The 23,327-nt window shown below is 47.7% G+C and overlaps 1 protein-coding gene across 1 annotated transcript in view; it reads right to left on the bottom strand.

Moving 5' to 3' along the window:
- Positions 1-23,327, bottom strand: part of PIGS (phosphatidylinositol glycan anchor biosynthesis class S) — an 83,835-nt gene that overhangs the window by 12,806 nt on the left and 47,702 nt on the right. The window contains exons 6-11 of the mRNA XM_040423454.1: positions 20,154-20,388; positions 19,919-20,061; positions 17,436-17,550; positions 15,280-15,425; positions 4,958-5,058; positions 3,551-3,761 (exon numbers count right to left, since the gene is read on the bottom strand). Coding sequence (XP_040279388.1) covers positions 3,551-3,761; positions 4,958-5,058; positions 15,280-15,425; positions 17,436-17,550; positions 19,919-20,061; positions 20,154-20,388 — 951 coding nt within the window. The remainder of the gene's footprint in view (positions 1-3,550; positions 3,762-4,957; positions 5,059-15,279; positions 15,426-17,435; positions 17,551-19,918; positions 20,062-20,153; positions 20,389-23,327) is intronic.

Here is a 23,327-nt window from a genome sequence, read left to right as displayed (position 1 = left end):
GAAGGCATGCTCAACCTGCGGCCCTCCAGCTGTTGTAAAACTACAACTCCCACAATGCCCTGCTGTAGGCTGTTCGGGCATGCTGGGAGTTGTAGGTTTGCAACAGCTGGAGAGACGCAGGTTGAGCATGCCTGCTGTAAGTGATGCAAGCCTAGATGTGATATCTGAACCTTCACCAGGCTCAGGCTGGATGATAAATCTGGTGCACGGTTTAAACACTTTTCTCTGACTCTATACCAACTTACACTTGGACAGAATTTCACGGCACACATTTCGCACAAAGCTCTACCCCTCACTGCTAAGCCTTGATGGTAAAAAGTGTAGAAAGCTTAGATGCTCCAAAATTGCACCAATTTTTAGATTTTTGGCGCAGGCACATTAGTAAACCTGGGCCACTAGCTTATCTTTCCTTTAGGCCTCATGCACACATTTTTTCACGGTCCACAAAACGGGGTTCCGTTGGTCCGTGATCCGTGACCGTTTTTTCGCCCGTGGGTCTTCCATGATTTTTGGAGGATCCACAGACATGAAAAAAAAAGTGGTTTTGGTGTCCGCCTGACCGTGCGGAGCCAAACGCAACCGTCCTGACTTACAATTCAAGTCAATGGGGACGGATCCGTTTGACGTTGACACAATATGGTGCAATTGCAAACGGATCCGCCCCCCATTGACTTTCAATGTAAAGTCAGGAGTTATTATACCATAGGATCGGAGTTTTCTCCAATCCGATGGTATATTTTAACTTGAAGAGTCCCCATCACCATGGGAACGCCTCTATGTTAGAATATACCATCGGATTTGAGTTAGATCGTGAAACTCATATCAGACAGTATATTCTAACAAAGAGGCGTTCCCATAGTGATGGGGACGCTTCAAGTTAGAATATACTACGAACTGTGTACATGACTGCCCCCTGCTGCCTGGCAGCCCCTGATCTCTTACAGGGGGCTATGATACGCACAATTAACCCTTTCAGGTGCCGCACCTGAAGGGGTTAATTGTGCGTATCATAGCCCCCTGTAAGAGATCAGGGGCTGTCTGTGACCAGCCGGGAGCTCCTCCTACTGGTAAGTGACAGGTCTGTGCGGCGCATTGCTTAATGATCTGTCACTTACCAGTAGGAGGAGCTCCCGGCTGGTCACAGACAGCGCAGCAGGTAAGTATGATGCTTCTAATATTGCTAAGTAAGGGGAGGCCGCACACTGGCCACCAATGAAAATAATACAATAGAGTGAGGGAGGGGGGGGGGGGGAGCACACTGTGCCACCAATGAAAATAATACAATAGAGGGAGGGAGGGGGGGCCGCACTGGCCACCAATGAAATTAAAACTGGGGAGGGAGGGGGGTCTGCCCCCTGCTGCCTGGCAGCCCCTGATCTCTTATAGGGGGCTATGATATGCACAATTAATTGTGTGGATCACAGCCCCCTGTAAGAGATCGGGTGCTGCCAGGCAGCAGGGGGCAGTCATGTACACAGTTCGTAGTATATTCTAACTAGAAGCGTCCCCATCACTATGGGAACGCCTCTGTGTTAGAATATACTGTCGGATATGAGTTTTCACAAAGTGAAAACTCAGCTCTGAAAAAGCTTTTATGCAGACGGATCTTCGGATCCGTCTGTATGAAAGTAACCTACGGCCACGGATCACGGACGCGGATGCCAATCTTGTGTGCATCCGTTGTCTGCATCCGTGTTCTTTCACGGACCCATTGACTTGAATGGGTCCGTGAACCGTTGTCCGTCAAAAAAATAGGACAGGTCATTTTTTTTGACGGACAGGAAACACGGATCACGGATGCGGCTGCAAAACGGTGCATTTTCCGATTTTTCCACGGACCCATTGAAAGTCAATGGGTCCGCGAAAAAAAACGCCACAACGGCCACGGATGCACACAACGGTCGTGTGCATGAGGCCTAAGGCGTTTTCCCCTTTAGAGAAGGTGATGTCAAAGTGCTTGAAAAAAAAATCGCCAAAAGCTACAGCATGCTTTAAGAAGCATAAAAATGCCGGAAGCAAAAAAACAAACAAACAAAACAAAAAAAAACAACAACATTTGTGTGTCTTTGTGTGTGTGGCATTTCATATTTCCCATAGGCCTGCAGCTGGTATCTGGAGCTGGCATTCCTACAACAAAACCCCACTAAAAATGACACGTGAAAGCAGCTGTAAAGGAAAGAACACCAAATTAACAGGTTAATAACTACCCTACCTTCCCAACTACAGTCAGGAAGGACAATTTAGTATTATTAAAGGTTTGCCTTTGAACACCCTCTACGCTTAGGCAAGATCTAACCTAATGATGAATACTTATGAAATTACTTAATTACATATATTGAGCTTCTCCTGAATTACAGAATGTCTAATATGTCTAATGGCCCAATCTCATCAACAGTTCATTTACTGAGCTCGTATATCCCAACCAAACCCACTGGTTCAGTGTCTGTAGAGAGTACGTCCTGCCAAGTGGCATTCCTGGAGGTATAGACATGGGCGTTATAGTAATCTAAATTAAATAAAAATCCATTAATGGCAGACAGTATATTGCAGAGAATTAAAGTATCTCATCTGTGCAAATTCAGGTAAGAACTGGCAGAACTGTAAATGCAGCTCTGGATGGGAATAGGCTATAAGACTTTAAAGGGCATCTGTCAACAGGTTTGTACCTATGACACTGGCTGACCTGTTACATGTGCACTTGGCAGCTGAAGACATCTGTGTTGGTCCCAGGTTCATATGTGCTCGCAGTTCTGAGAAAAAATGATGTTTTACCTATATATGCAAATGAACCTCTAAGAGCAACGGGGGCGTTGCCGTTACTCCTAGAGGCTCTGTTTCACTGCAACTGCCACCCCTCTCCACTTTGACTGACAGGGCCAGGCAGTAAAAACATAACCACACCTGACCATGACAAAGTGGTGAGGGTGCAGCAGTTGCAAAGAGAGCGGAGCCTCTAGGTGGAATGGCAACGCTTCCGATACTCCTAGAGGCTAATTTGCATATATTAAAACAGTAATGCGGACACATGTGAACATGGGACCAACACAGATGTCTTCAGCGGCAAAGCGCACATGTAACAGGTCAGCCAGTGTCATAGGTACAAACCTGCTGACAGATGCCCTTTAACTGAAGTTAAAAGGAATCATAAACCTGGGGACCCATGCCCTTTAAGGGCAAGAAAAGTAAACTTAGAAGTCGTCTCAATAACATGCACTCGATCTAGAACTCTTGATATTTATGAGCTGACTGCTTCCCCAGTCTACCTGACGCTGATTGACAGCTTTCTTCCTAAGCACAGTAATAGGGAGAAAGCCATCAATCAGCTGAAGGAGAAGCCTGCCACCAAGAATACACAGATTCCATATTTGGGAAGCACTGCAAATAATAACGTGTGATTTTAGGGGAATTATTGCAAGAAAACTAATAAGTGACACACCGCTATAATGAAGATCTCTGTCCTCACTTTATGCTGCCCTTGATAGGGCATCATAAACCTCAAAGACAAAACTGATCTTTTATCTGTGAACCTAAAAAAAATGGAGGGACTCACTTCTGAAGCCACGTTATCATTGATCACTATGTTTCCAATCTGGTCCAGAAGCTGAGCCAAAGAGGTCAATGTGGTGGTGACTGTAGCAATGTTTTCCACGGCTCTCGTCCACAGGAGTTTATCCAGTTCCCAGTCAGTCAGTCCTTCATTCCCTGGATTTTCTATTTGATAGCTGTCAGACACACAAACCTTTGATATGCCTAACAGCAACCTGGGAGAAGCATGAAAATATATCACACAATGGAAAGATAAAATATGCTTTTTACAGATTTTTTTCTTAAAGAGGACCTTTCACTAGAATAAAAAATGTAAACTAAGTATACAGACGTGGAGAGCGGCGCCCAGGGATCTCCCTGCACTTACTATTATCCCTGGGTGCCGCTCCGTTCTCCCGGTATAGGCTTCGGTATCTTCATATGTTCGGCTCAACTGGGAGGAGCCTGCCGGCGTCTCCTTCTCCCAGGCTGTAGCGCTGGCCAATCGCAGCGCTCAGCCTATAGCCTGAGAGAAAAAATAAAATCTCAGGCTATGAGCTGAGCGATGCGATTGGCCAGCGCTACAGCCTGGGAGAAGGAGACGCCGGCAGGCTCCTCCCAGTTGAGCCGAACATATGAAGCTACCGGAGTCTATACCGGGAGAACAGAGCGGCGCCCAGGGATAATAGTAAGTGCAGGGAGATCCCTGGGCGCCGCTGTATATGTCTGTATGCTTAGTTTACATTTTTTATTCTAGTGAAAGGTCCTCTTTAAAGGCTATGTACACCTTTATAACGGGAAAAAAATAAAAACAGCCAATTCGCCATTTTTTGTCACTTCAACTCCCCAAAAAATTTTTTTATAAAAAGTCGCACACACAAATTGGTATCACTGAAAAGTACAGATCGCCCGGCAAAAAATGCACAGCCCCGTACACATAACTTACAAAAAAGTTATAGTGGTCAGAATATGGTGCTACAATGTTTGTTTGTTTTTTCTCAAAGGTTTTAAGTTTTATTTTCAGTATTAAAACGCAAGAAAAATTATACAAGTGTGGTATCGTTGTAACCGTACTGACCTGAAGAATGAAGATAACAGGTCAATTTTACCGCATAATGTACGGTGTAAAAAAAAAAAAAAATTTCAATAAAAACTGTGTTTTTTTCTCAATTCTACCCCATTTGGAATTTTTTTTCCGCTTCCCAGTATATGGTATGCAACCGTAAATGGCGCCATTAGAAAGTAACTTGTCCCGCAAAAAATAAGCCCTCATAAGGCTATGTGATATGTTAATGGAAAAATAAAAAAGTTAGGACTATGGGAAGGCGGGGAGTGAAAAAACGAAAACGCAAAAATGGAAAATCTCAGGGTCCTCTAAGGGTTAAGAAGTGAAGATAAATACAATGTATAATCATATAAAGGTGCAGCTTACCGCAGCTGTGTCAGGAAAACCTCCATCACTTTCACCATATCAATATCAACATGAACAGGAAATTCCGAATCATCTGGATTTCCATAATCCACATTATACACCTAGAAAGAAATGAGAGATTTGAGAAGAGGAATTATACAGTGAAACATCCGGGTCAGCACAAAAGGTTTCAGACCCAGCGCCCTTGTAAGCTTTCTCCTGGTGGAGACTCCGTCAACCCAAAATTTGTAAATTCAGGAGACCAAAGATGCATCTTAGGCATCATGCACACGACCGTTGTTGTGTTCCGTTCCGCAAAATGGGGTTCCGTTATTCCGTGATCCGTTTTTGTTTCCGCGTGTCTTCCTTTATTTTTGGAGGAACACCAGACATAAAGGAAAGTAAAAGTAAAGTTTGCCATGCAAATTATAGGAAAAAAACGGACGCGGGTGACAATCTTGTGTGCCTCCGCGTTTTTTAGCGGTCCCATTGACTTGAGTGGGTCCGCGAAAATAATAGGACAGGTTATATTTTTTTGACTACGGATCACGGAAAATGGGTCCGCAAAAAATAACGAAAAACGGCACAACGGACACGGAATAAAACAACGGTCGTGTGCATGAGGCCTTACACATAGAGGTGCAGTACAGATATTGTACGCCCAGCATGGTGGCTCAGTGATTGCCAGTGTCACATCTGCATAGAGTTTCTACTAAGGATTGACCGGTTATCGGAAGTATCGATATCTAGTGATCGACCGATTATCAGAAGTACCGATATATAGGATTTTGTACTGCCTTTTGTATCTGATTTTGTACTACCTTTTGTATCTGCATCTAACCTTGCCGATATACCGATAATGCGTATAAAGCGAATACTAGTAAGAGCTTCCATTATGGAAGCGCGCACTAGTATACATCGGGTGTCAGGAGCAGGGAAGAAACGCAGCAAGCGCTTCCGATACTCACCCTCCCTGGTCTTCTTTGGTGGGGCCCGCGCTGCACTGTCCAGACCTCGTACAGCGTCAGGACGTAGTGCACGCACTATGACCTGGCGCTGCACGCCTTCAGATGACAGTGCAGCGCGGGCTGGAGGAGACAGGGGAGTGAGACGACGGACCCGAAGATGAAGAGGAGCCGCGGCGCAGGAGTGGTGAGGATTTTTTTTTATTTTATTCATCTGAGGTCTGATAGGGGTTAACAAAGGTCTGATCTGAAGTCTGATAGGGGTTAATAAAGTCAGTGAGGAGGGGGGGGGTGGAAATTGGCATTTGGCACTAGTAGATTATAAATGTAAATGATAAATTGACTACGAACTAAGGGCTTTATTAATTTATAATTTACATTTATAATATACTAGTGCCAAATGCAAATTTCCACCACCTCAGTGACTACCAACTAATATAATATATATTATGAGATTTAAAATATCGGTATAAATTATCGGCTATCGGCCTGAAAGTTCACAGAGTATCGGTATAGGCTCTAAAAAAATCTATATCGGTCAATCCCTAGTTTCTACGTTCTCGTGGATTTACACAGGGTTCTCCAGTTTCCTTCCACAGACAGCTTACCTGGCTCCATAGTGTGTGTGAGATGGACTGCAGTATACACTGGTGCTACATAAGCAATCGGTCTGGGAACTGGGCACCATATACACACTGTTACACACTGCAACGGACCCTCTGACTGGGTTTCAGAGGTGTGTAATAGTGGTTGGGGGGCTGGAACCATTCACAACATTAAATATATTAGGACATCAGAAATTCACTTTATTTTATTAAACAAAGAGTTAACTTAAAGGGAACCTGTCACCTAGAAAATGCATATTAAACCGCCAGCAGTACCTCATTGCAGCCTGTAGCATGATTATAAAAGGTGTCTGTGTCTTTTCTGTGCAATGCTGAAAAAGTCTGGAAAAAAAGACTTTTATTCAACTGGCCGCGCTATGTAAATGATAGTCTTGAAGTCAAGGGGGCAGCGGCTTTCTCGCCTGTAGTCAAGCGCGCCCCGCCCCGTTTCTCCCCCCTTAGTGCTGGATTAATAGGATGTCCAATTCCTTCACTGTCGGTTGCCTGAATGTAGTCTTGTGCATGCGCAGGCTCTTGAGAAATGAGCTTATGAAAACTACCTCACAGCGGAGTAGAACAGTGTGCAGGCGCTGGCATTGCAGGGACACAGCGCAAGCGCAAGACTACATTCAAGCATCCAGTAGTAAAGGAAATCCTATTAATCAAACGCTAAAGGGAGGGAAAGGGGGCGGGGAGCGCTTGACTTCAGGCGAGAAAGCCGCTGCCCCCTTGACTTCAAGACTATCATTTACATAGCGCGGCCAGTTGAATAAAAGTATTTTTCCAGACTTTTTCCGCATTGCACAGAAAAGACACAGACCCCTTTATAATCATGCTACAGGCAATTTGCATTTTCTAGGTGACAGGTTCCCTTTATAGAGTTTTTTTTAAAGTCCACAGGATAGGGGATAACTATTAGATCAGATCGCGAGAATAGTTACTCTGTATCCCTCGGAGCCCGCTCAAAATAACGGAGCGGCAGGTCGTGCATGTGAATTACCGATGCATTCATCTCTATGGGAGTTCTGGAAATGGCCAAGTGCTGTATTCGGCTGTCTCCGGACACAGAGATGAATAGAGCGGCAGGGCACATGCTCGACCTGCCACTCTGTTCATTTGAGGGGGCTCCGAGGAGTATGGGGTCCCTTTCTCATGATCCATAGGGTTCCGAGAATAGGACTATCACCTTGGATAAGGGATAACTTTGAAGCGTACATGTCGTTCCAGGTAACTTCTCAGACTCTGCTGTCGCGTGTACGTTTTCCCTGAGCGGGTAGGTGTAGACTAGCTGCAATGATGACTCCCATGCACAGCACAGAGAGGAGGTGACATCTTGCTCTCCCTATCTCTGTATAGGACACCCTCAAAAGCTGCAGCATGGAGGACATACGGGCGAGACCGAGATCTTAGTACAGTCTTCAGCAGGGTCTGTGTGTGTAGCTGCTTCTCTCTCTTTATACAGTTCCTCCCTACTCCTCTCTATGGACTTTCTAGATTATGTAACCTAATCTCTCAGAGAGCGGATAAGTCATCTTCATCTCTCTCAAGGAATTTTACCAGTAAATTGTGAGTGAGAAATGCCAGGAGGAGCTAAGAGATAAGGCATCTGATATGTGGAGAAAGAAGCACTTTCCTGTAATAAGATTTGTACTGCTTTTACTACTGATTTACAGGAAAAAAGATTTCAAACAATAGTTACACTTTAAAAAATCCGATGAGGTTTCCTACATTATACTGTAAATTCTCCCAGTTTAAACCGAAGTCTGGCACAGAAAGAAAACCATATCACTTATTAAAATTTTTAGCAAAAACGAGATTTTTGTATAACTTACCAGTAAAATCTCTTTCTCGCTCTTTCCTTGGGGGACACAGAAGACCTTGGGTATAGCTCATCTCCCTAGGAGGCGTGACACTAAGTGAAGACTGTTAAGCCCCTCCTCCACAGCTATACCCTCAGCCTGGAGAGAGAGACTGCCAGTTGCGTGTCCAAGTAGTGAGAAAAGGCAAAGTCCAAAAAGTGGAACCAACAAGCCAACTACCCAAAGGGTAAAACAAACTCGGAAACAGTCAGAGAAGAACAAAGAATGGGTGGGTGCTGTGTCCCCCAAGGAAAGAGCGAGAAAGAGATTTTACTGGTAAGTTATACAAAAATCTCGTTTTCTCGCCCAGTTTCCTTGGGGGACACAGAAGACCTTGGGACGTTCAAAAGCAGTCCAAAGGGGGAGGGACCACAGCACCAAGGCGAAGCACCCGAAGGCAACAAAAAACCGCCGCCTGCAGACCAGGCGGCCCAAGGCAGCATACGCCGAAGGCCGAGTATGCACCCTGTAGAACTCGGTAAGGTGTGCAAGGAAGACCAGTGACCACCTTACAAATGCATGGCCGAAGCCTAATGCCTCCGGCCCAGGAAAAACCGACAGCTCTGGCAAAATGAATGGTGACACCAAAAGCAGAACCCTGCCCTTGGTGCGACAACCACAGCAAGAGCCACTCTGAGAAAGCGGAGGAAAGCCACCCTGGAGGCCGTCAACCCTTTGCGCGGACCTCCTGGGAACACAAGAGACCGAACGTCGACAAGAGTCGGAGATCTCCAAGTAAAAAAACTGCAAGGCCCAAACAACGTCCAAATCGGTGAAGTGTCCGTTCCCGGGGGTGGGAAGGGGAGGACGACTGCCTCAATGAAATGAAGGACAAACACCACCTTCAGAAGGAAGGAAGAGACGGAATGGAGAACAGCCCTGTACTGGGGGAAGACAGAAGGCTCGGAACAAGAAGGGCCGCCACTCAGGCACCCGTCAAAGACACGATGGCTACAGAAACTTAACCGTACAGGACAGAAGGAGTAGAGAGGACTTCTGTAACGGCTCCAAGGAAAAATTGGAGCGCCAAGAGCCCAGTATGTAGTTCCCAGGACGGTAACGGAGGGCAGTACAAAGGAACCCAAGAGCCGCTCCATGGAAGAAGTTCCTGACAGGCCCAGAGGGTCGGTGAATGCTGAAAGAGGAAGGACAGGAACGACACTTGATACCTCAAGCAACGGAGTCCCAGCCCCAGGTCCAGGCCGGACTGGAGAAAGACAGAACCATGGAGAGAGAAAGGCAGAGTGGGGGAACGCCCAGCTTCCCACAGAACCCCAGGTAAAGCCCTAAGTCCTACCACAGATCCTGGACGAAAACTCGGCTAGAAGCGAACACTAGCGAGCCCACTAGAGTCGCCTGGGCAAGCGGGCGAAAACCCAATGATCAGTAACACGGGCAGAACGGTTGGTAGAACTGGTCCCGTCGGCCCCGAACAATGTTGTCCCGTATCCACCCGGAGTGGGGGAGCAGACGGACAGGAACCGAAGGGTCCGCCCAGCAACCGCCCGATGCCAGGACAAGACAGGCTAAAGCCCAAGCCGATGTAGCCACCACAGGAAGACGGACTAAATGGTAGTCCTCCCAAGTTACCGAGAAGGTAAGTCCATAGCAGAAACATTGCCTAGAATGGAAAAAACGCAATCTGCACCCAGCGGGAGGACAGAACGCGGTAGACCCGTTAGATAGGTACACAGCTAGTACAGTCAGTGTGGACAAGACACCAGAACCATCCACCTGAACAACCATGCTCTTCCCAGAGGGGAGGGCAGAGAAGGAACATCCTCTGAAGCGTGGCCGGAACAGAAGCCACATCGGAGAGATCCGTACCGAGTGGGAGCCAAACAGGACCGGCGAGAAAAGGCAGTCGAGACAGAGGCCGGGATAACACCCTCCAAAAGAAAGGAGGAGTGGGCATAGAGAAGCCATAGGACAGCTCAAAAGCAGAAACCCGCTACACTGAGACGCCCGGTTCACCGCTTCGCAGAAGGCGAATATCCTGAAGAACTCAAGGTGGAGGTCCTCCGGACCTGGGTAAGCGAGCACCCAAGAGAAGTTGGGTGACCTTCCCAAGAAGAGCGGCCCGAACCTGGTAGGAGGAAATAGTAGTAGGCGAGGGGACCGTAGTCCCGCCAGAGCCAACATAGAATGCGAAGGGCGCTGCAGACAGCACTCTCGACCATGTGACCACTAGCGCAGGGAAACAATGCTGCGGGAAGACGAATGGGTACGTGTCTAGGAACCACGAACACTCCCCGGCGGAAGGGCCAACGAAATGAATGAGCACCGCCCAGCTCGGAGCAGTAGCGAGCAGGTAGCGGCCGTCTACTTATATATAAGGCATTCATTTATTGTTTGTTGGACAACACCTTAGGCTTACACAGGTGGACAGAATGATCTCTTTAGAGAATAGTGCAAGGCTTGCTGCAAACACCGTCTCCCAAGAGAAAAAAATATGTCGCAGGAGGAAAGGAGGGATACGTACGAGTAGCCCCGTAAGCAGTGAGAAGGCCAACCCACCTACGGGACGAGAAGGTATACACGGCCCAAACAACGCACAAGAACGTCCGCTCACTGCAAAAATATCACTCAGCGAAGAAGGCCAGCCAGAGTGCCACAGTATCTACGGAAGTGCAAAGTGCAAACTGAAAAGGAGTTATGCACAAGACTAGTATGGTATGCGATGGAACGCAAAACTGACCGCCCCGAAAGGGGGGAAATGTACCTGGCAAATTGCAGTCGGCAAGGGTGCAAAAGCCCGCCCCAAAAAAGGGGGGAATGCCCAAGGCCGTACCTACGTCAGAGAAGTAGGGCATACCATACTTCGCCCCGAAGGGCGCCATGCACATAGCCACACAGTATCCAGCAGGAATGCAGGAGGTCCACCTAGTGAAAGGGGGACATGCACAGGGCTATCCTAGCATTAAGTGAGTGTGCAACAACTCACCCAACACCGAAACTTCGTGAGAGTGTAACTACTCCCAATGAAGGGGAACATGTGCAAGTCCAATACGGCACATACAAGGACAGCCTTGAATCTCGTGAGCGTGCAAAATTCCGCCCATGGAATGAGGGGTGGTCACGCACAAGGCCAGCACGGTATCCAATGGGAGCGCAAGCGTTCCACCCATGTTAGAGGGCCATGCTCAAGGCCAGCAACGTATCCGGTGAGAGTGTAGTATGCCGCCCAGAAAAAGGGGGGGGGGTCATGCACACGGTCAGCATCGCATCCAGGGAGAGTGCGATCAGTCGGTGAGAATGTGTGCATGTCACCTGAAGGAGGCGTGCCCATGGCCGGCAGCGAATCCAGTGAGAGTGCGTACACCGCCCACGGAAGAGGGGTCATGCATATGGCCGGCAGCGGATCCAGTGAGAGTGCAAGCACCCCGCCATGTATGGGGTTCATGCACATGGCCAACAACGTACCGGCGAGAGAACATCACCGACCGAGGGAGTGTATGTATGCCGCCACAGGGAAAATCCAATGAGAGTGCATCATACCACCTATGGAAAGTGGTCATGCACATGGCTGGCAGTGAATCCAGTGAGAGTGCCGAATGCCGTCCATGGAAGGGAGTCATGCCTATGGGCGTCAGCAAATTCAGAGAGTGCAGCGTTCCGCCTATGGAAGGGGGTCACGCACATGATCGGCAACGAATCCAGTGAGAGTGCAGCGTTCCACCAATGGAAAGGGATCGTGCACATGGCCAGCACCGTATCTGGTGAGAGTGCAGTATTCCGCCTAAGAAAGGGGGTCATGCACAGATCGCAACGAATCTAGTGAGAGTGTAGCGTTCCGCCTATGGAAGGAGGTCGTGCACATGGCCAGCACCGTATCCGGTGAAACTGCAGTAGTCCGCCAATGAAAGGGGGATCATGCACAAGGCCAACCCGCAGCCAGGGAGAGTACAGTATCCCGCCCAGGAGGGGGGTCCCGCACATGGCAGCACCATAACTGAAGAGGGTGACGAATGCTGCCTACAGAAAGGGCCGCATGCACTTGACCAGCGCCGTATCGTGAGAGAGGGCTAGGAGGGTAAAATGACCCTGGCAGCGCCGCAGCCGGGGAGCGCGACATGCCGCCTAGGGAAGGGGGGCATGTACTGACATGAGGCTGCAGCGTCCTGCGCAGCCCACAAGTTATTTATATATATATATATATATATATATATATATATATATATATATATATATATATAAAATAATTTTTTCTTTTTTTTTCTTTTCTTATATATATATATATATATAACAGAAAGGGGAGCCACCTACAGGGGCACGGGGGGGGGTGGTTGGCAGCCATACAGGCCCATCTGAAGCCGGCCTGTACCCAAAGGGTTAAACAGGGATCCGGCCAGGAGGGCGGCGCTGAGATCCCCTGGGGGCAGCCATACAGGCCCATCTGAAGCCGGCCTGTACAGCGGCGCTGTGATCCCCTGGGGGCACCCATACAGGCCATCTGAAGCCGGCCTGTACCCAAAGGGTTAACAGGGATCCGGCCTGGAGGGCGGCGCTGCGATCCCCTGGGGGCGGGGGAACCTCCCGGCGGGAAGAATTCCCGCCTGGAGAAGTTCCAGCCCCCTCCAACAGAGGCCGGAATTTTGCGGCCTAGTAACTGTAGGCCGTGAAGCCGGGGCCTAAATTTTTAGCGGCGCCCGGCTGACCGGGGCCGCACAGTATTCAAGTACCGGCCGGGGAACGAAGCGGCGCATGCACATGCCGGCCGCGGGTGCCCACCCCGCGGGCCGGAAGAGCCGGGGACCCGGATAGAGCGCCGGGATCGCGGGCGCAAAGCCTGCGGTGCCCGGCCGACCGGAATGTTCCGACGGTCGGCCTGGGGCTGTTGAAGCATAGCGCTCATATTGCAGGCCGCGGGTGCCCACCCCCCTGCCCGGAAGCGAGGACCCTGCGCTCGGCAGCCATTTTACCCATGGAGCGGGCCCTGGCTTATAACAGCGCACCATGTGGCCAACAGCCACAACCACCTTGCCCTTGGGCCGGTGCCCGTGAGGGCAGAGGAGGGTCAGGGGCAGCAAGGCTCTGGCCCTGAAGCAGTAGCCGGTAAGAGGGAGGGGGACCCTGAGACCGGGTGCCTGTGAGGGTGGGACGCCTGCATAACCCCTCCGTCAGGGGCAGCTAGTTGCGGACCTCTGCAGCTCCCCAGGCATTCTTCTTGTAGGGAGAAGGGTGCCAATGACCTATGGAGGCCAGGAGAGAGGGAGCAGAATGTCGCCCTGCGGCAGCCCAGGGGCCAGCCTAGGTCTAGCAGGGACAGAAGGGTCCATAGGCCCAGTATAGGGTCAGGCACGCAGGAGACCGGGGGGGACGGGGACGTAGGGCTGGAGAAGCCAATCTCTCACCATAGTCGTCTTCACCCTCGGTCCGTTCCAGCAGGGTCGCCCCTTCAGCTACTGGCACCGTAGTGGCAGGACGCTGGAAGAGGGACTTGGCGTGCGGGCGACCCTTGCGCTGGCGGGATGTAGGGGAGCTGGGCTGCCCTGATCCACCTTGCCTTCTGTGGGGGAGGCAGCAGTGCGGGTGACCGGCACTGGCGCAGCTCAACCCCGGGAGAAACAGAGAGGTCTAGTGCGTCTCTGTTGTCCCTGATGATCTGGAACAAAAAGAAAAGAAAAAAGTAAAAATCTAAAATTTAAACAAGGAGAAAGCAGCCCTGCAGAGCAGGGAGTGTCTTGCCTCCTTGGACACTAAGCAAAAACTGGCAGTCTCTCTCTCCAGGCTGAGGGTATAGCTGTGGAGGAGGGGCTTAACAGTCTTCACTTAGTGTCACGCCTCCTATGGAGATGAGCAATACCCAAGGTCTTCTGTGTCCCCCAAGGAAACTGGGCGAGAAACTTGGTTTTAGGAGAGATCACCAGATACTGTGTGGGATTGAGGTGAATTTGAAAATCCTCATTTTTTATAAATACAACTTGGGCCCCCGCCCTATTAAAAACCAACATCCTAATGCGGGATGCTGGCTGCATTTTAGACCTTAATGTTTAGCTCAATGGATTTTTACATTTAAAAAAAGGCAAGAAAAATTATTAAGTGTCCCAAACCAAGCCATATGAGTGCATAGCCATAGAAGTCAATGGAGCTGTGGCAGCGCTTGCGCGGTGGGCCCTCCAATCATTTCTATGGGACTTCCATAGACGTCAATGGAGAGCATGCTGCTGGCCCAGTCAATCAACAGGAGGAGGGGGCGGTTTTCTGCGGCTGCTACCAGCAAGTAGACGCCCTACTTGCTGGTAGAAAGGTAATTAGCATATCATAAATGTACGTTTTTTGCTAAATCTACTGAACGAAAATTATTAATAACATAATGTATGGCAATATGGCAGGATAGGGATTAGAAGTACACAAAAAAGAGTTTAGTGGGGTGACAGAAGCCCTTTAAGGGTGCCAATGCTAACGCTGCCAGTCACAGGCAATGCCCATTGATAGTGGCAGTGACCACCACTCACCATTAGTATTAACAGTTTCTAATAGTAAGGCCTTTTCATAGCTCCAGCACTGATCACATGCATTACTTGTCCCCCGTCACCTTACAGAAGCAGCTATCAGTGGCCGCTCACAAATAATCGGCATTGTCCAGGGAAAATAAGGTAGTAGGCCAACAGAAGCAATCCTCTCTATGAGAAAAAATCTGCTGGGCTGAAACCAGAACATTTCACAAGTTTTAATCCTGCAGTCACGGAAAGCAAGTCGAAGGTAATCGCCAACTCTCCGATATGTCAAATATCTCAGATTTCTGGAGCCTTGAGGCTGATGTCAGCGGGCCAGTTTCACATTTAATTTTCAGGCCTGGTTTACACTGTCCGGCTTCCACATGCAGGCGAAACCCTGCCTGCTCGCAGATACCAATAGCCACAGCGTGTAATAACCCTAGGTGGGTGGGTAGACCTTAACTATGGACTTACCATGATGCCCCCCCAGCGGGGGCTGTGAAATGCATTAGAGGTCACTCTCTTTCCATCTTTATCATGGATGTACAGGGGAGAATGGAAATACTCTGGGACATACAGCAAAAAATTCAGGACAGGGTATAGAGAGGCGGCACTGGAACCTTTGAATTCCCAAAAAAAAGTGGTAAAGTGAACATTTGAAAGCTTTACAACGAGTATATTTAACAGTAGACATCTGAGACACAAACTCAAATTGACATCCATTAAAAAGCTTGCAGCTAGTGTTGAGCGAACTTTTTAAGTTCGGCGTCTAAAGTTCGGGTTCGGGTTATCGAAGTATCCCGTTATGGATTCCGCTACCACGGACCAGAACGGAATTTAGAATCCATAACGGGATACTTCGATTAGGGATCGACCGATTATCGGTTTGGCCGATATTATCGGCCGATGTTGAGGATTTTGAACGTTATCGGTATCTATTTTGCCGATATACCGATAACGTATTGGGAACACAGAACGCGCTGCTCTCAGCGCGTTCTGTGTTCCCTCCGCAGCACAGGGGAGAAGGAAGCAGTGTCTCCTCCCCCTGTGATGCTGCTGCCGCTGCCTCCAATGACAGGACGGAACACAAGAGGAGGGGAGGGGCTGTGGCCGCTGCGCCACCAATGAAGATGAGTCTTTCATTAATTCAAATACAGGAGGCGGGAGCTGGCTGCAGAATCACATAGCCGGCTCCCGACCTCTATGAACGGCAGCTGCAGTCCGCGGTAGTTAACCTCTTAGGTGCCGCGGATCGCAGCTACCGCTCATAGAGGTCGGGAGCCGGCTATGTGATTCTGCAGCCAGCTCCCGCCTCCTGTATGTGAAAGAGAGGTATCTTCATTGGTGGCGCAGTGCGCCCCCCCCCTCAAGCAGTGCGCCCCCCACCCCAATAGTAAAAACATTAGTGGCGCAGTGCGCCCCCCCCCCCAAGCCCCCTAGTATTAGTCATTGGTGGCGCAGTGCGCCCCCCACCCCCATCCCAATAGTGAAAACATTGGTGGCGCAGTGCGCCCCCCCCCAGTTCTAATCATTGGTGGCAGTGGCCACAGGATCCCCTCTCCCCTGCTCCTCCGATCGGAGCCCCAGCAGTGTAAGCCTGGGGCTCCGATCGGTTACCATGGCAGCCAGGACGCTATTGAAGCCCTGGGTGCCATAGTCAGCTCCATGCTGCTGTGTGCACAGAGCACAGGGCAGCAGGGAAAGTGCGAGATTCTATTCACTCTGATAGAGATCTATCAGGGTGAATGGGACAAGGGTTCTAGTCCCTAAGGGGGCTAAAAGTTAGTAAAAAAAAAAAAAAAATATTAAAGTATAAATGAAAAAGATTTACAAAAAAAATAAAATAATAATAATACACGTTAACAATAAACATTAATTTTCAGCAGATTTGTGTAGGAAATTTTTTTTTTTTCCTCAAAAATAAAAATACCCAGAATATCGGTATAAATTATCGGCTATCGGCCTGAAAGTTGACAAATTATCGGTATCGGCCCTAAAAAATCAATATCGGTCGATCCCTAACGTCGATAACCCGAACTTTAGACGCCAAACTTAAAACACAAGTTCGCTCAACACTACTTGCAGCCCTTGTCTGGTTTAAAAAAGAGATTTCAACTGACTGTATTCTTTGCTAAAGGTAGTACTTTCAATAGCCATGTATTAGGCCCTATGTCAGTGTTTGGTCAGTGATTTCCATCAGTGATTGTGAGCCAAATCCAGGTGCAGCTCTAAACACAGAACAGGGGCAGATCTGTCCCTTATACCTCATGTCTGTGGAGGCTTCACTTCTAGTTTTGGATCACAATCACCGATGGAAATCACTGATCAAAACACCGAGGTGTGATCAAGGTCTTTGGCTGGGTTTCTACTTCAAGTTTTTTTTTTTTTTCAGCTTTTGAACCCAAAACCAGGAACGCATCATAAACAGAAGACGGGTATAAAGGAAAGAGTGAATCTCCACTTTCTTAATCCAAACCTGGTTTTTAGTTTCAAAAAGCACATCAAAAGAATCCGAATGTGGAAACCAAGCCATAGCTAACGCCATGTTAACAATATACGGTATTAGGGCAGGTTCATCAATGTTACCTAATGTAACCAATATTTACTAAACTGAGAATAAGAGTTCTTACCAAGCCTTGCCTCTACAGGGTTAATGACGTGAGGCAGGTTGTGGGCATTAAGGGTGTAGCTTGACGTTTCCTTTTCAAAGCGAGGATTGACGCCCAGGATCGCATAATACAATATCTGTAACATAGGCAAAGAAACGCATGTTATCACGGAGATTGTAATCTAATAATTCTAGTAAGTGAGACCACATAACTGCACGTGACCCATACCGCTGATTAGGATTTTAAAGGGGTAGTCTAGCCACAATAGTATAAAATGACAAACCCGCTGTTCTTGTGCCAACATCTCCCTGGCACCCTGCTGGTCCTAGTTTACAATGCTCCAGCAAATACTTCATATGTCGACACATGACTGCTGAAGCCAATCAGTACCCGCATCGGTCATATGATGTGTCGACACTTCTTCACTGCGAAAAAGACCAGCGTCGGCACAGGAGCAGCAATAGATTGGTAGGGGGTGTATTACCGTATTTTTCTGATTATAAGACACACTTTCCCACCCCTCAAAAGTGGGTGAAAATGGCAGTGCGTCTTATAGTCCGAATGCTAATGACTGCTTCTATTATGGAAGTGGTCATCAGCATGTGAGAGGGGCAGGGAGCAGTGAGGGAGGCGCTGCGCTAGCTCTACTCAGCGCTCCCTGGTCTGACCTGTGTCCCGACTACGTACAGTGTCAGGACGTAGTGCACATAGGCGCAAACTATTACCTGACGCTGTGCGACGTTACAATGCAGAGTGGGCCAGAAGACCATCGAGCGATGAGTTCTGGATCTGCAAAGTGGCAGCGCTGCCCAGAGCATGCAAGGTACAGAGGTGTGATGGGGGGGGGGGGGGGTGACCAGAGGTGTTAGGGAGTTTGTGGGTCTGATTAAATATTGTTTTCCTCCTCTAAATCCTAGGTTCGTCTTACAGTCCACACAGTCTGAAGGATACGGTACTTTTATTATTTTACAACATTTTTAGCAGTTTGTAAAAAAATATTATAGGCTTCGCAAACCAATTTGAGAAAAACAGGAAAAAGCAAACATTTTCCTTTGATGAAAATTATAACTGCCAATCTACAAAGCAATGAAATCAACCAAAGTTGAAACGCCCTGTTGTGCAAGCATTAATGCAATTTTTAGTTATTAAAAGGGATCATCTCAACGTATTGTTTTTCATTTATCAAAGCTGGCATTGCAATCAGCTGATCTCTGCAGGTCTGACTTCATACACTCCCCTGCATAACGGAAACGGGACGGATCCATTTTGCAGGCCATAGACTTCTATTATGACGGATTGAATAACGGAATGCCTCTAAAGGCATTCAGTCATAGAATTACGTTATGGTCCGTGGTAACGGAATCCATAACGCAATTCACCTTTTACCACCAAACGAAGTGTGAACGAATTTCATAAGCGGAAATTCGCTCATCTCTATTCACAATGATCGTTTGTGCCCTGACAGATTCAACGCTCCTGTTAAAGAGATTCTGTCAGCTAGTTTAAGCCTATAAAGCTGAGGACATGCGCTGCTAGATCACCACTAGCACGTCCACAATATACATTCGCCATAGCTCTGAGTGCTTTTATTCAGCCAAAAACAACACAATTTTATATATATATGCAGATGAGGCTAGTAAGGAGCCCAAGGGGCTGTTACCAAAGTTTCAGGAGCCCATCCACTCCCACTGTGAAGGAGCCCAGCACCGCCTGCATCCTCCGAATTTCCTCCTTGCTCCCCTCATGTCACATAGTTGAAGCGCCGTAATGTCACCATTGCCAGCTAGCGCGTGCGCAGTTCATTCCCTGAGGCTGATGCCAGCACAAGGAAGGAACACCATGCTGGCACTTGCATGCGGCATACTAGCGCATGCGTGAGATTACAGCAACTCTGTGATGTCGGGGGAGCAAGGAGGAGATTCAGAGGATGCGGGTGGTGCTGGGCTCCTTCACAATGGGCATGGCTGTGCTTCTGAAATGTTGGTAACAGCCCCTTGGGCTCCTTACTAGTCTCATTTGCATATAGATAAAATCTTTTTTTGACAGCTATGGAAAATGTATATTGCGGACGTGCTAGTGGCGATCTAGCAGAGCATGTCCTCAGCTCTATAGGCTCAAACTAGCGGACACAATCCCTTTAACACAGGATAGTGGGCTGCCAGCAAATGATGACTGTAGGTGCCACATAAAAGATGCAACTAATGAACAGGCATTTTTTCAGGTGATCTCCGACACCTTTACATGGGACAATTATCAGGTACGATTCACAATAATTGCCCCGTTCCTCGGCCTTTACATGCGGCACGGCAAATTTCCAGCCCCTGCAGGGGAAACTAAGTAGTAAAGGGCAGCATTCGCATGGTAATACATGCACAGGCCAAGTCCCCCAATGAGTAAGTCACGGTTTTTCCATCCTTTCACCCTCATATGGCATACGGATAGGGGTTGCCTTGATGAGACAACCCCTTTATGACTCTGACCAACCTTACGCACAAGATACTTACTTGGGAATCAACAGAGAAGTTAGCGACTGGCTGCAGCTTATCCAGGAATGGCTGGATATACTGGTCTGAGGCGGAGCTTATGTTCCAGTTCAGGTCATGGGATTTTGGATCTGGGTTGAGTAAGGTAAATGTGATCTCATAACCTGGAAGAGAACAAGGGAAGGTTTAGTATAGGTCAAATATCCAGTAGATATGTGCAAGGCGGTGAAACAGAAGATCTCTGGTCGGTCTGTACCTGGACTGGACTTAAACGCTCTCCTGCTGTTCTCAAAGTCATCCTTATTAAACCTATTAGTGGAGATTCTGTCCGACAGCGCAGCAGTCATAGCTTCTTCTGTGAACGACATGGTCTGAATGACACGGTCCAGTTTACTGTACAAGGCACGGCGGATTTCTTCAGTACTAAGTGATGGGTCGAAAGTAAGCTTTACTAGTGATCTTCGATGTTTTCCTATGTAGACACTGACTCCCTGGAGAAAAAAATAAGATGTTAAATTCAAGTACAAGAACACAAAAAAGCTGACAACTATCCAAAGATCTAGAAAGACAGTCAGTATCCTCCTCGACCAGAATAATTCTAGCACAATGACTGCAACCCCCCCTAGCTAGAAAATATAAGGGAGCACAGACAACACCGGGGGACTGGCTGTACTTACCTAGGGGATCCAGTGCGCCCGCTCAGGGTGTCGCTGGATCCACTAGGCAAGTACAGCTCACTTCTTTACTGCAGCCTATTCACCTATTTAACTAAAACCAGACAAACCTTTTAAAGGGGTTTTCCGAGAGTCTAACAGTGATGGACAGGTCACCAGTATCTGATCGGTGGGGGTTCGACACCTGGGACTCCTGCCGATCAGCTGTTTGTGAAGGCAGCAGCGTTTGCAGTAGCCTTATCCAAGGCAGTGTGACATCACGTTCATCGGTCACGTGACCTAGGGACAGCTTCGTCCCATTGAAGTGAATGGCGCTGGGCTGCGATACCAACTATACATTATATGGAGCTGTGCTTGGTGAGCTGAGAGAAGGCCGCGGCACTACTGCGAGTGATTATGCCTTCTCAAAAAACTGATCGGAGGGGGTCCAAGATGTCAGACCCCCACCGATCAGATACTGATGACAGATCCAGAGGATAGGTCATCAGAGTAAAACCCCTTAAGGCTACTTTCACACTTGCGGCAGTGTGATCCGGCAAACAGTTCCGTCGTCGGAACTGCCCGTCGGATCCGCCGATTTGGATGTGACTGAAAGCATTTGTGAGACTGATCCGGATGCGGATCCGTCTCACAAATGCATTGCAAGAACGGATCCGTCTCTCCGCTTGTCATGCAGACAGACGGATCCGTCTTGTATTTTTTTTTTCACATTTTTACCGGTCTGCGCATGCACAGGCTGGAAGGACGGATCCGGCATTCCGGTATTTTGAATGCCGGATCCGGCACTAATACATTCCTATGGGAAAAAAATGCCGGAGATAAAACCGCAGCGTGCTGCGGTTTTATCTTTTGCCTGATCAGTCAAAAGGAGTGAACTGAAGACATCCTGATGCATCCTGAACGGATTACTCTCCATTCAGAATGCATGGGGATATGCCTGATCAGTTCTTTTCCGGTATAGAGCCCCCTAGGACGGAACTCAGTGCCGGAAAAGAAAAACGCTAGTGTGAACGTACCCTAAACTTATTCTTAGCTAAGCTTACACCAATTTTTCTATGCACTGTGTGAACAAGGTCTTGTAAAATGTCCTTTGCATTGTAGGGAAGGAGTGTGTGTATATATAGAGACAGACTCATTAGCTGGCCTAATTCATTAGCTGAAAGTACTAGCTTCAAGTACTACATTAAGTACTAGTAAAGAGATATTGCAGGAGACTGAAGAGATTCAAGAGATACTGCAAGAGATTGGCTTAGAGTCTCCAACTGGCTCATCTGTGTTGTTTTTGCTGATCATTGCTTAAGAGGTAAGGAATTCGGTCAGCTGTTTGCTATTGTGCGTTTGCTAATGAGCCTAGCTCACTAAGGTGTTACATTTGTTGCTGGGGGAGGAGTTTGGGAAGGAGTGTGTGTATATATAGAGACAGACTCATTAGCTGGCCTAATTCATTAGCTGCAAGTACTACATTAAGTACTAGTAAAGAGATATTGCAGGAGATCGTCAGGAGGTAGGCTGGAAGGTGGAAACAATACAAAAAAAAAAAAGGTAAGATTTGTTTGATTTAAAGTTACAAATTTATTTTTTTATTTTTTTTCTCCTCTTTAAAATGGCAGACTTGGTTCAGTGCAGGAATTGTTGTGCATTTATTTCATGTTCCACTCTTTGGAGATTCGGATGCTGTCAGATCTGTAGACAGTTCTCCTTACTGCAGCAGGAAATTGCATTTTTGAAAGCTGAAATATTTAAATTATCTGTTACACAAACTCCAGCTAGGACTGCTGCAATGCCACTGCCACAGAGGACCCCCAGAAATGGCAGATGGGTTAATGTAGGTTCTGGAAGTCTTAGAGTGGTGGATAGAAGACATGTCCCACAGTCGGTGGTTCTCCATAATTCATTTGCAGCACTCTCAGAATGTAAGGACAACATGGATATGGACTCAAGCACAGAGGGTGAGAAACCATCGACTCCTATGTCTAATGTATGCAACAAAAAAGATAAAGTGAAGTCTCAAAGGATGCAGCTGTTGCTGGGTGATTCAATCATAAGAAGTGTGGAGCTTAAAGAAAATGCTTTTGTGAGATGTCTCCCTGGGGCTACTGCTAGAAGAGATAGAAGACGTATTATTAATATTGTTAAGCAAGCAAAGCAGGAAGGGGACGTGGATGTTCTTGTCCATCTAGGGACAAATGATCTGGCTTGCAATGAAGTGTCAGAGGTGAAAAAATCTTTTATCACACTTGGTAATGACGTACAGGATTTTGCATCTACCATTTCATTTTCTGAAGTTCTGCCTGTGCATAATGTTCAGAATGATAGGCAGAGGCGCATAAAGGAGTTCAACATATGGCTTGGTAAATGGTGTCAAGAGCAAGGATTTGGCTTTGTTTCTCATGATAGCTCTACTTGGAATAGAAAGGAACTGTACAAAAAAGATGGTTTGCATCTTTCTCTCAAAGGAACAAATGTACTTAGTGAACAACTCCAAGAATTTGCGGAAGAGTATTTAAACTAGGAAGGGGGGGCAAAAGAGTGAAAATAAAAGAGTCCAATTGCCCCCCGAAACAATGCCAGAACAGGTCAGAAGCACAGAGGTTAAGAAATGATAAGCTCAGAGTCCTGTCTACAAATGCTCGCAGTTTAGGTAAAAAAATCAATGAACTTGGGTCAATAATGGCATCTGAGAATGTAGATTTAGTGGCTGTTACGGAGACATGGTTTAATGAAAGAAATGACTGGGACATAACCATACCAGGGTA

Source organism: Bufo bufo, chromosome 3 (genome assembly GCF_905171765.1).
Source record: "Bufo bufo chromosome 3, aBufBuf1.1, whole genome shotgun sequence".
Classification (NCBI taxonomy): Eukaryota; Metazoa; Chordata; class Amphibia; order Anura; family Bufonidae; genus Bufo; species Bufo bufo.
This window is presented reverse-complemented; position numbering and strand designations above follow the sequence as displayed.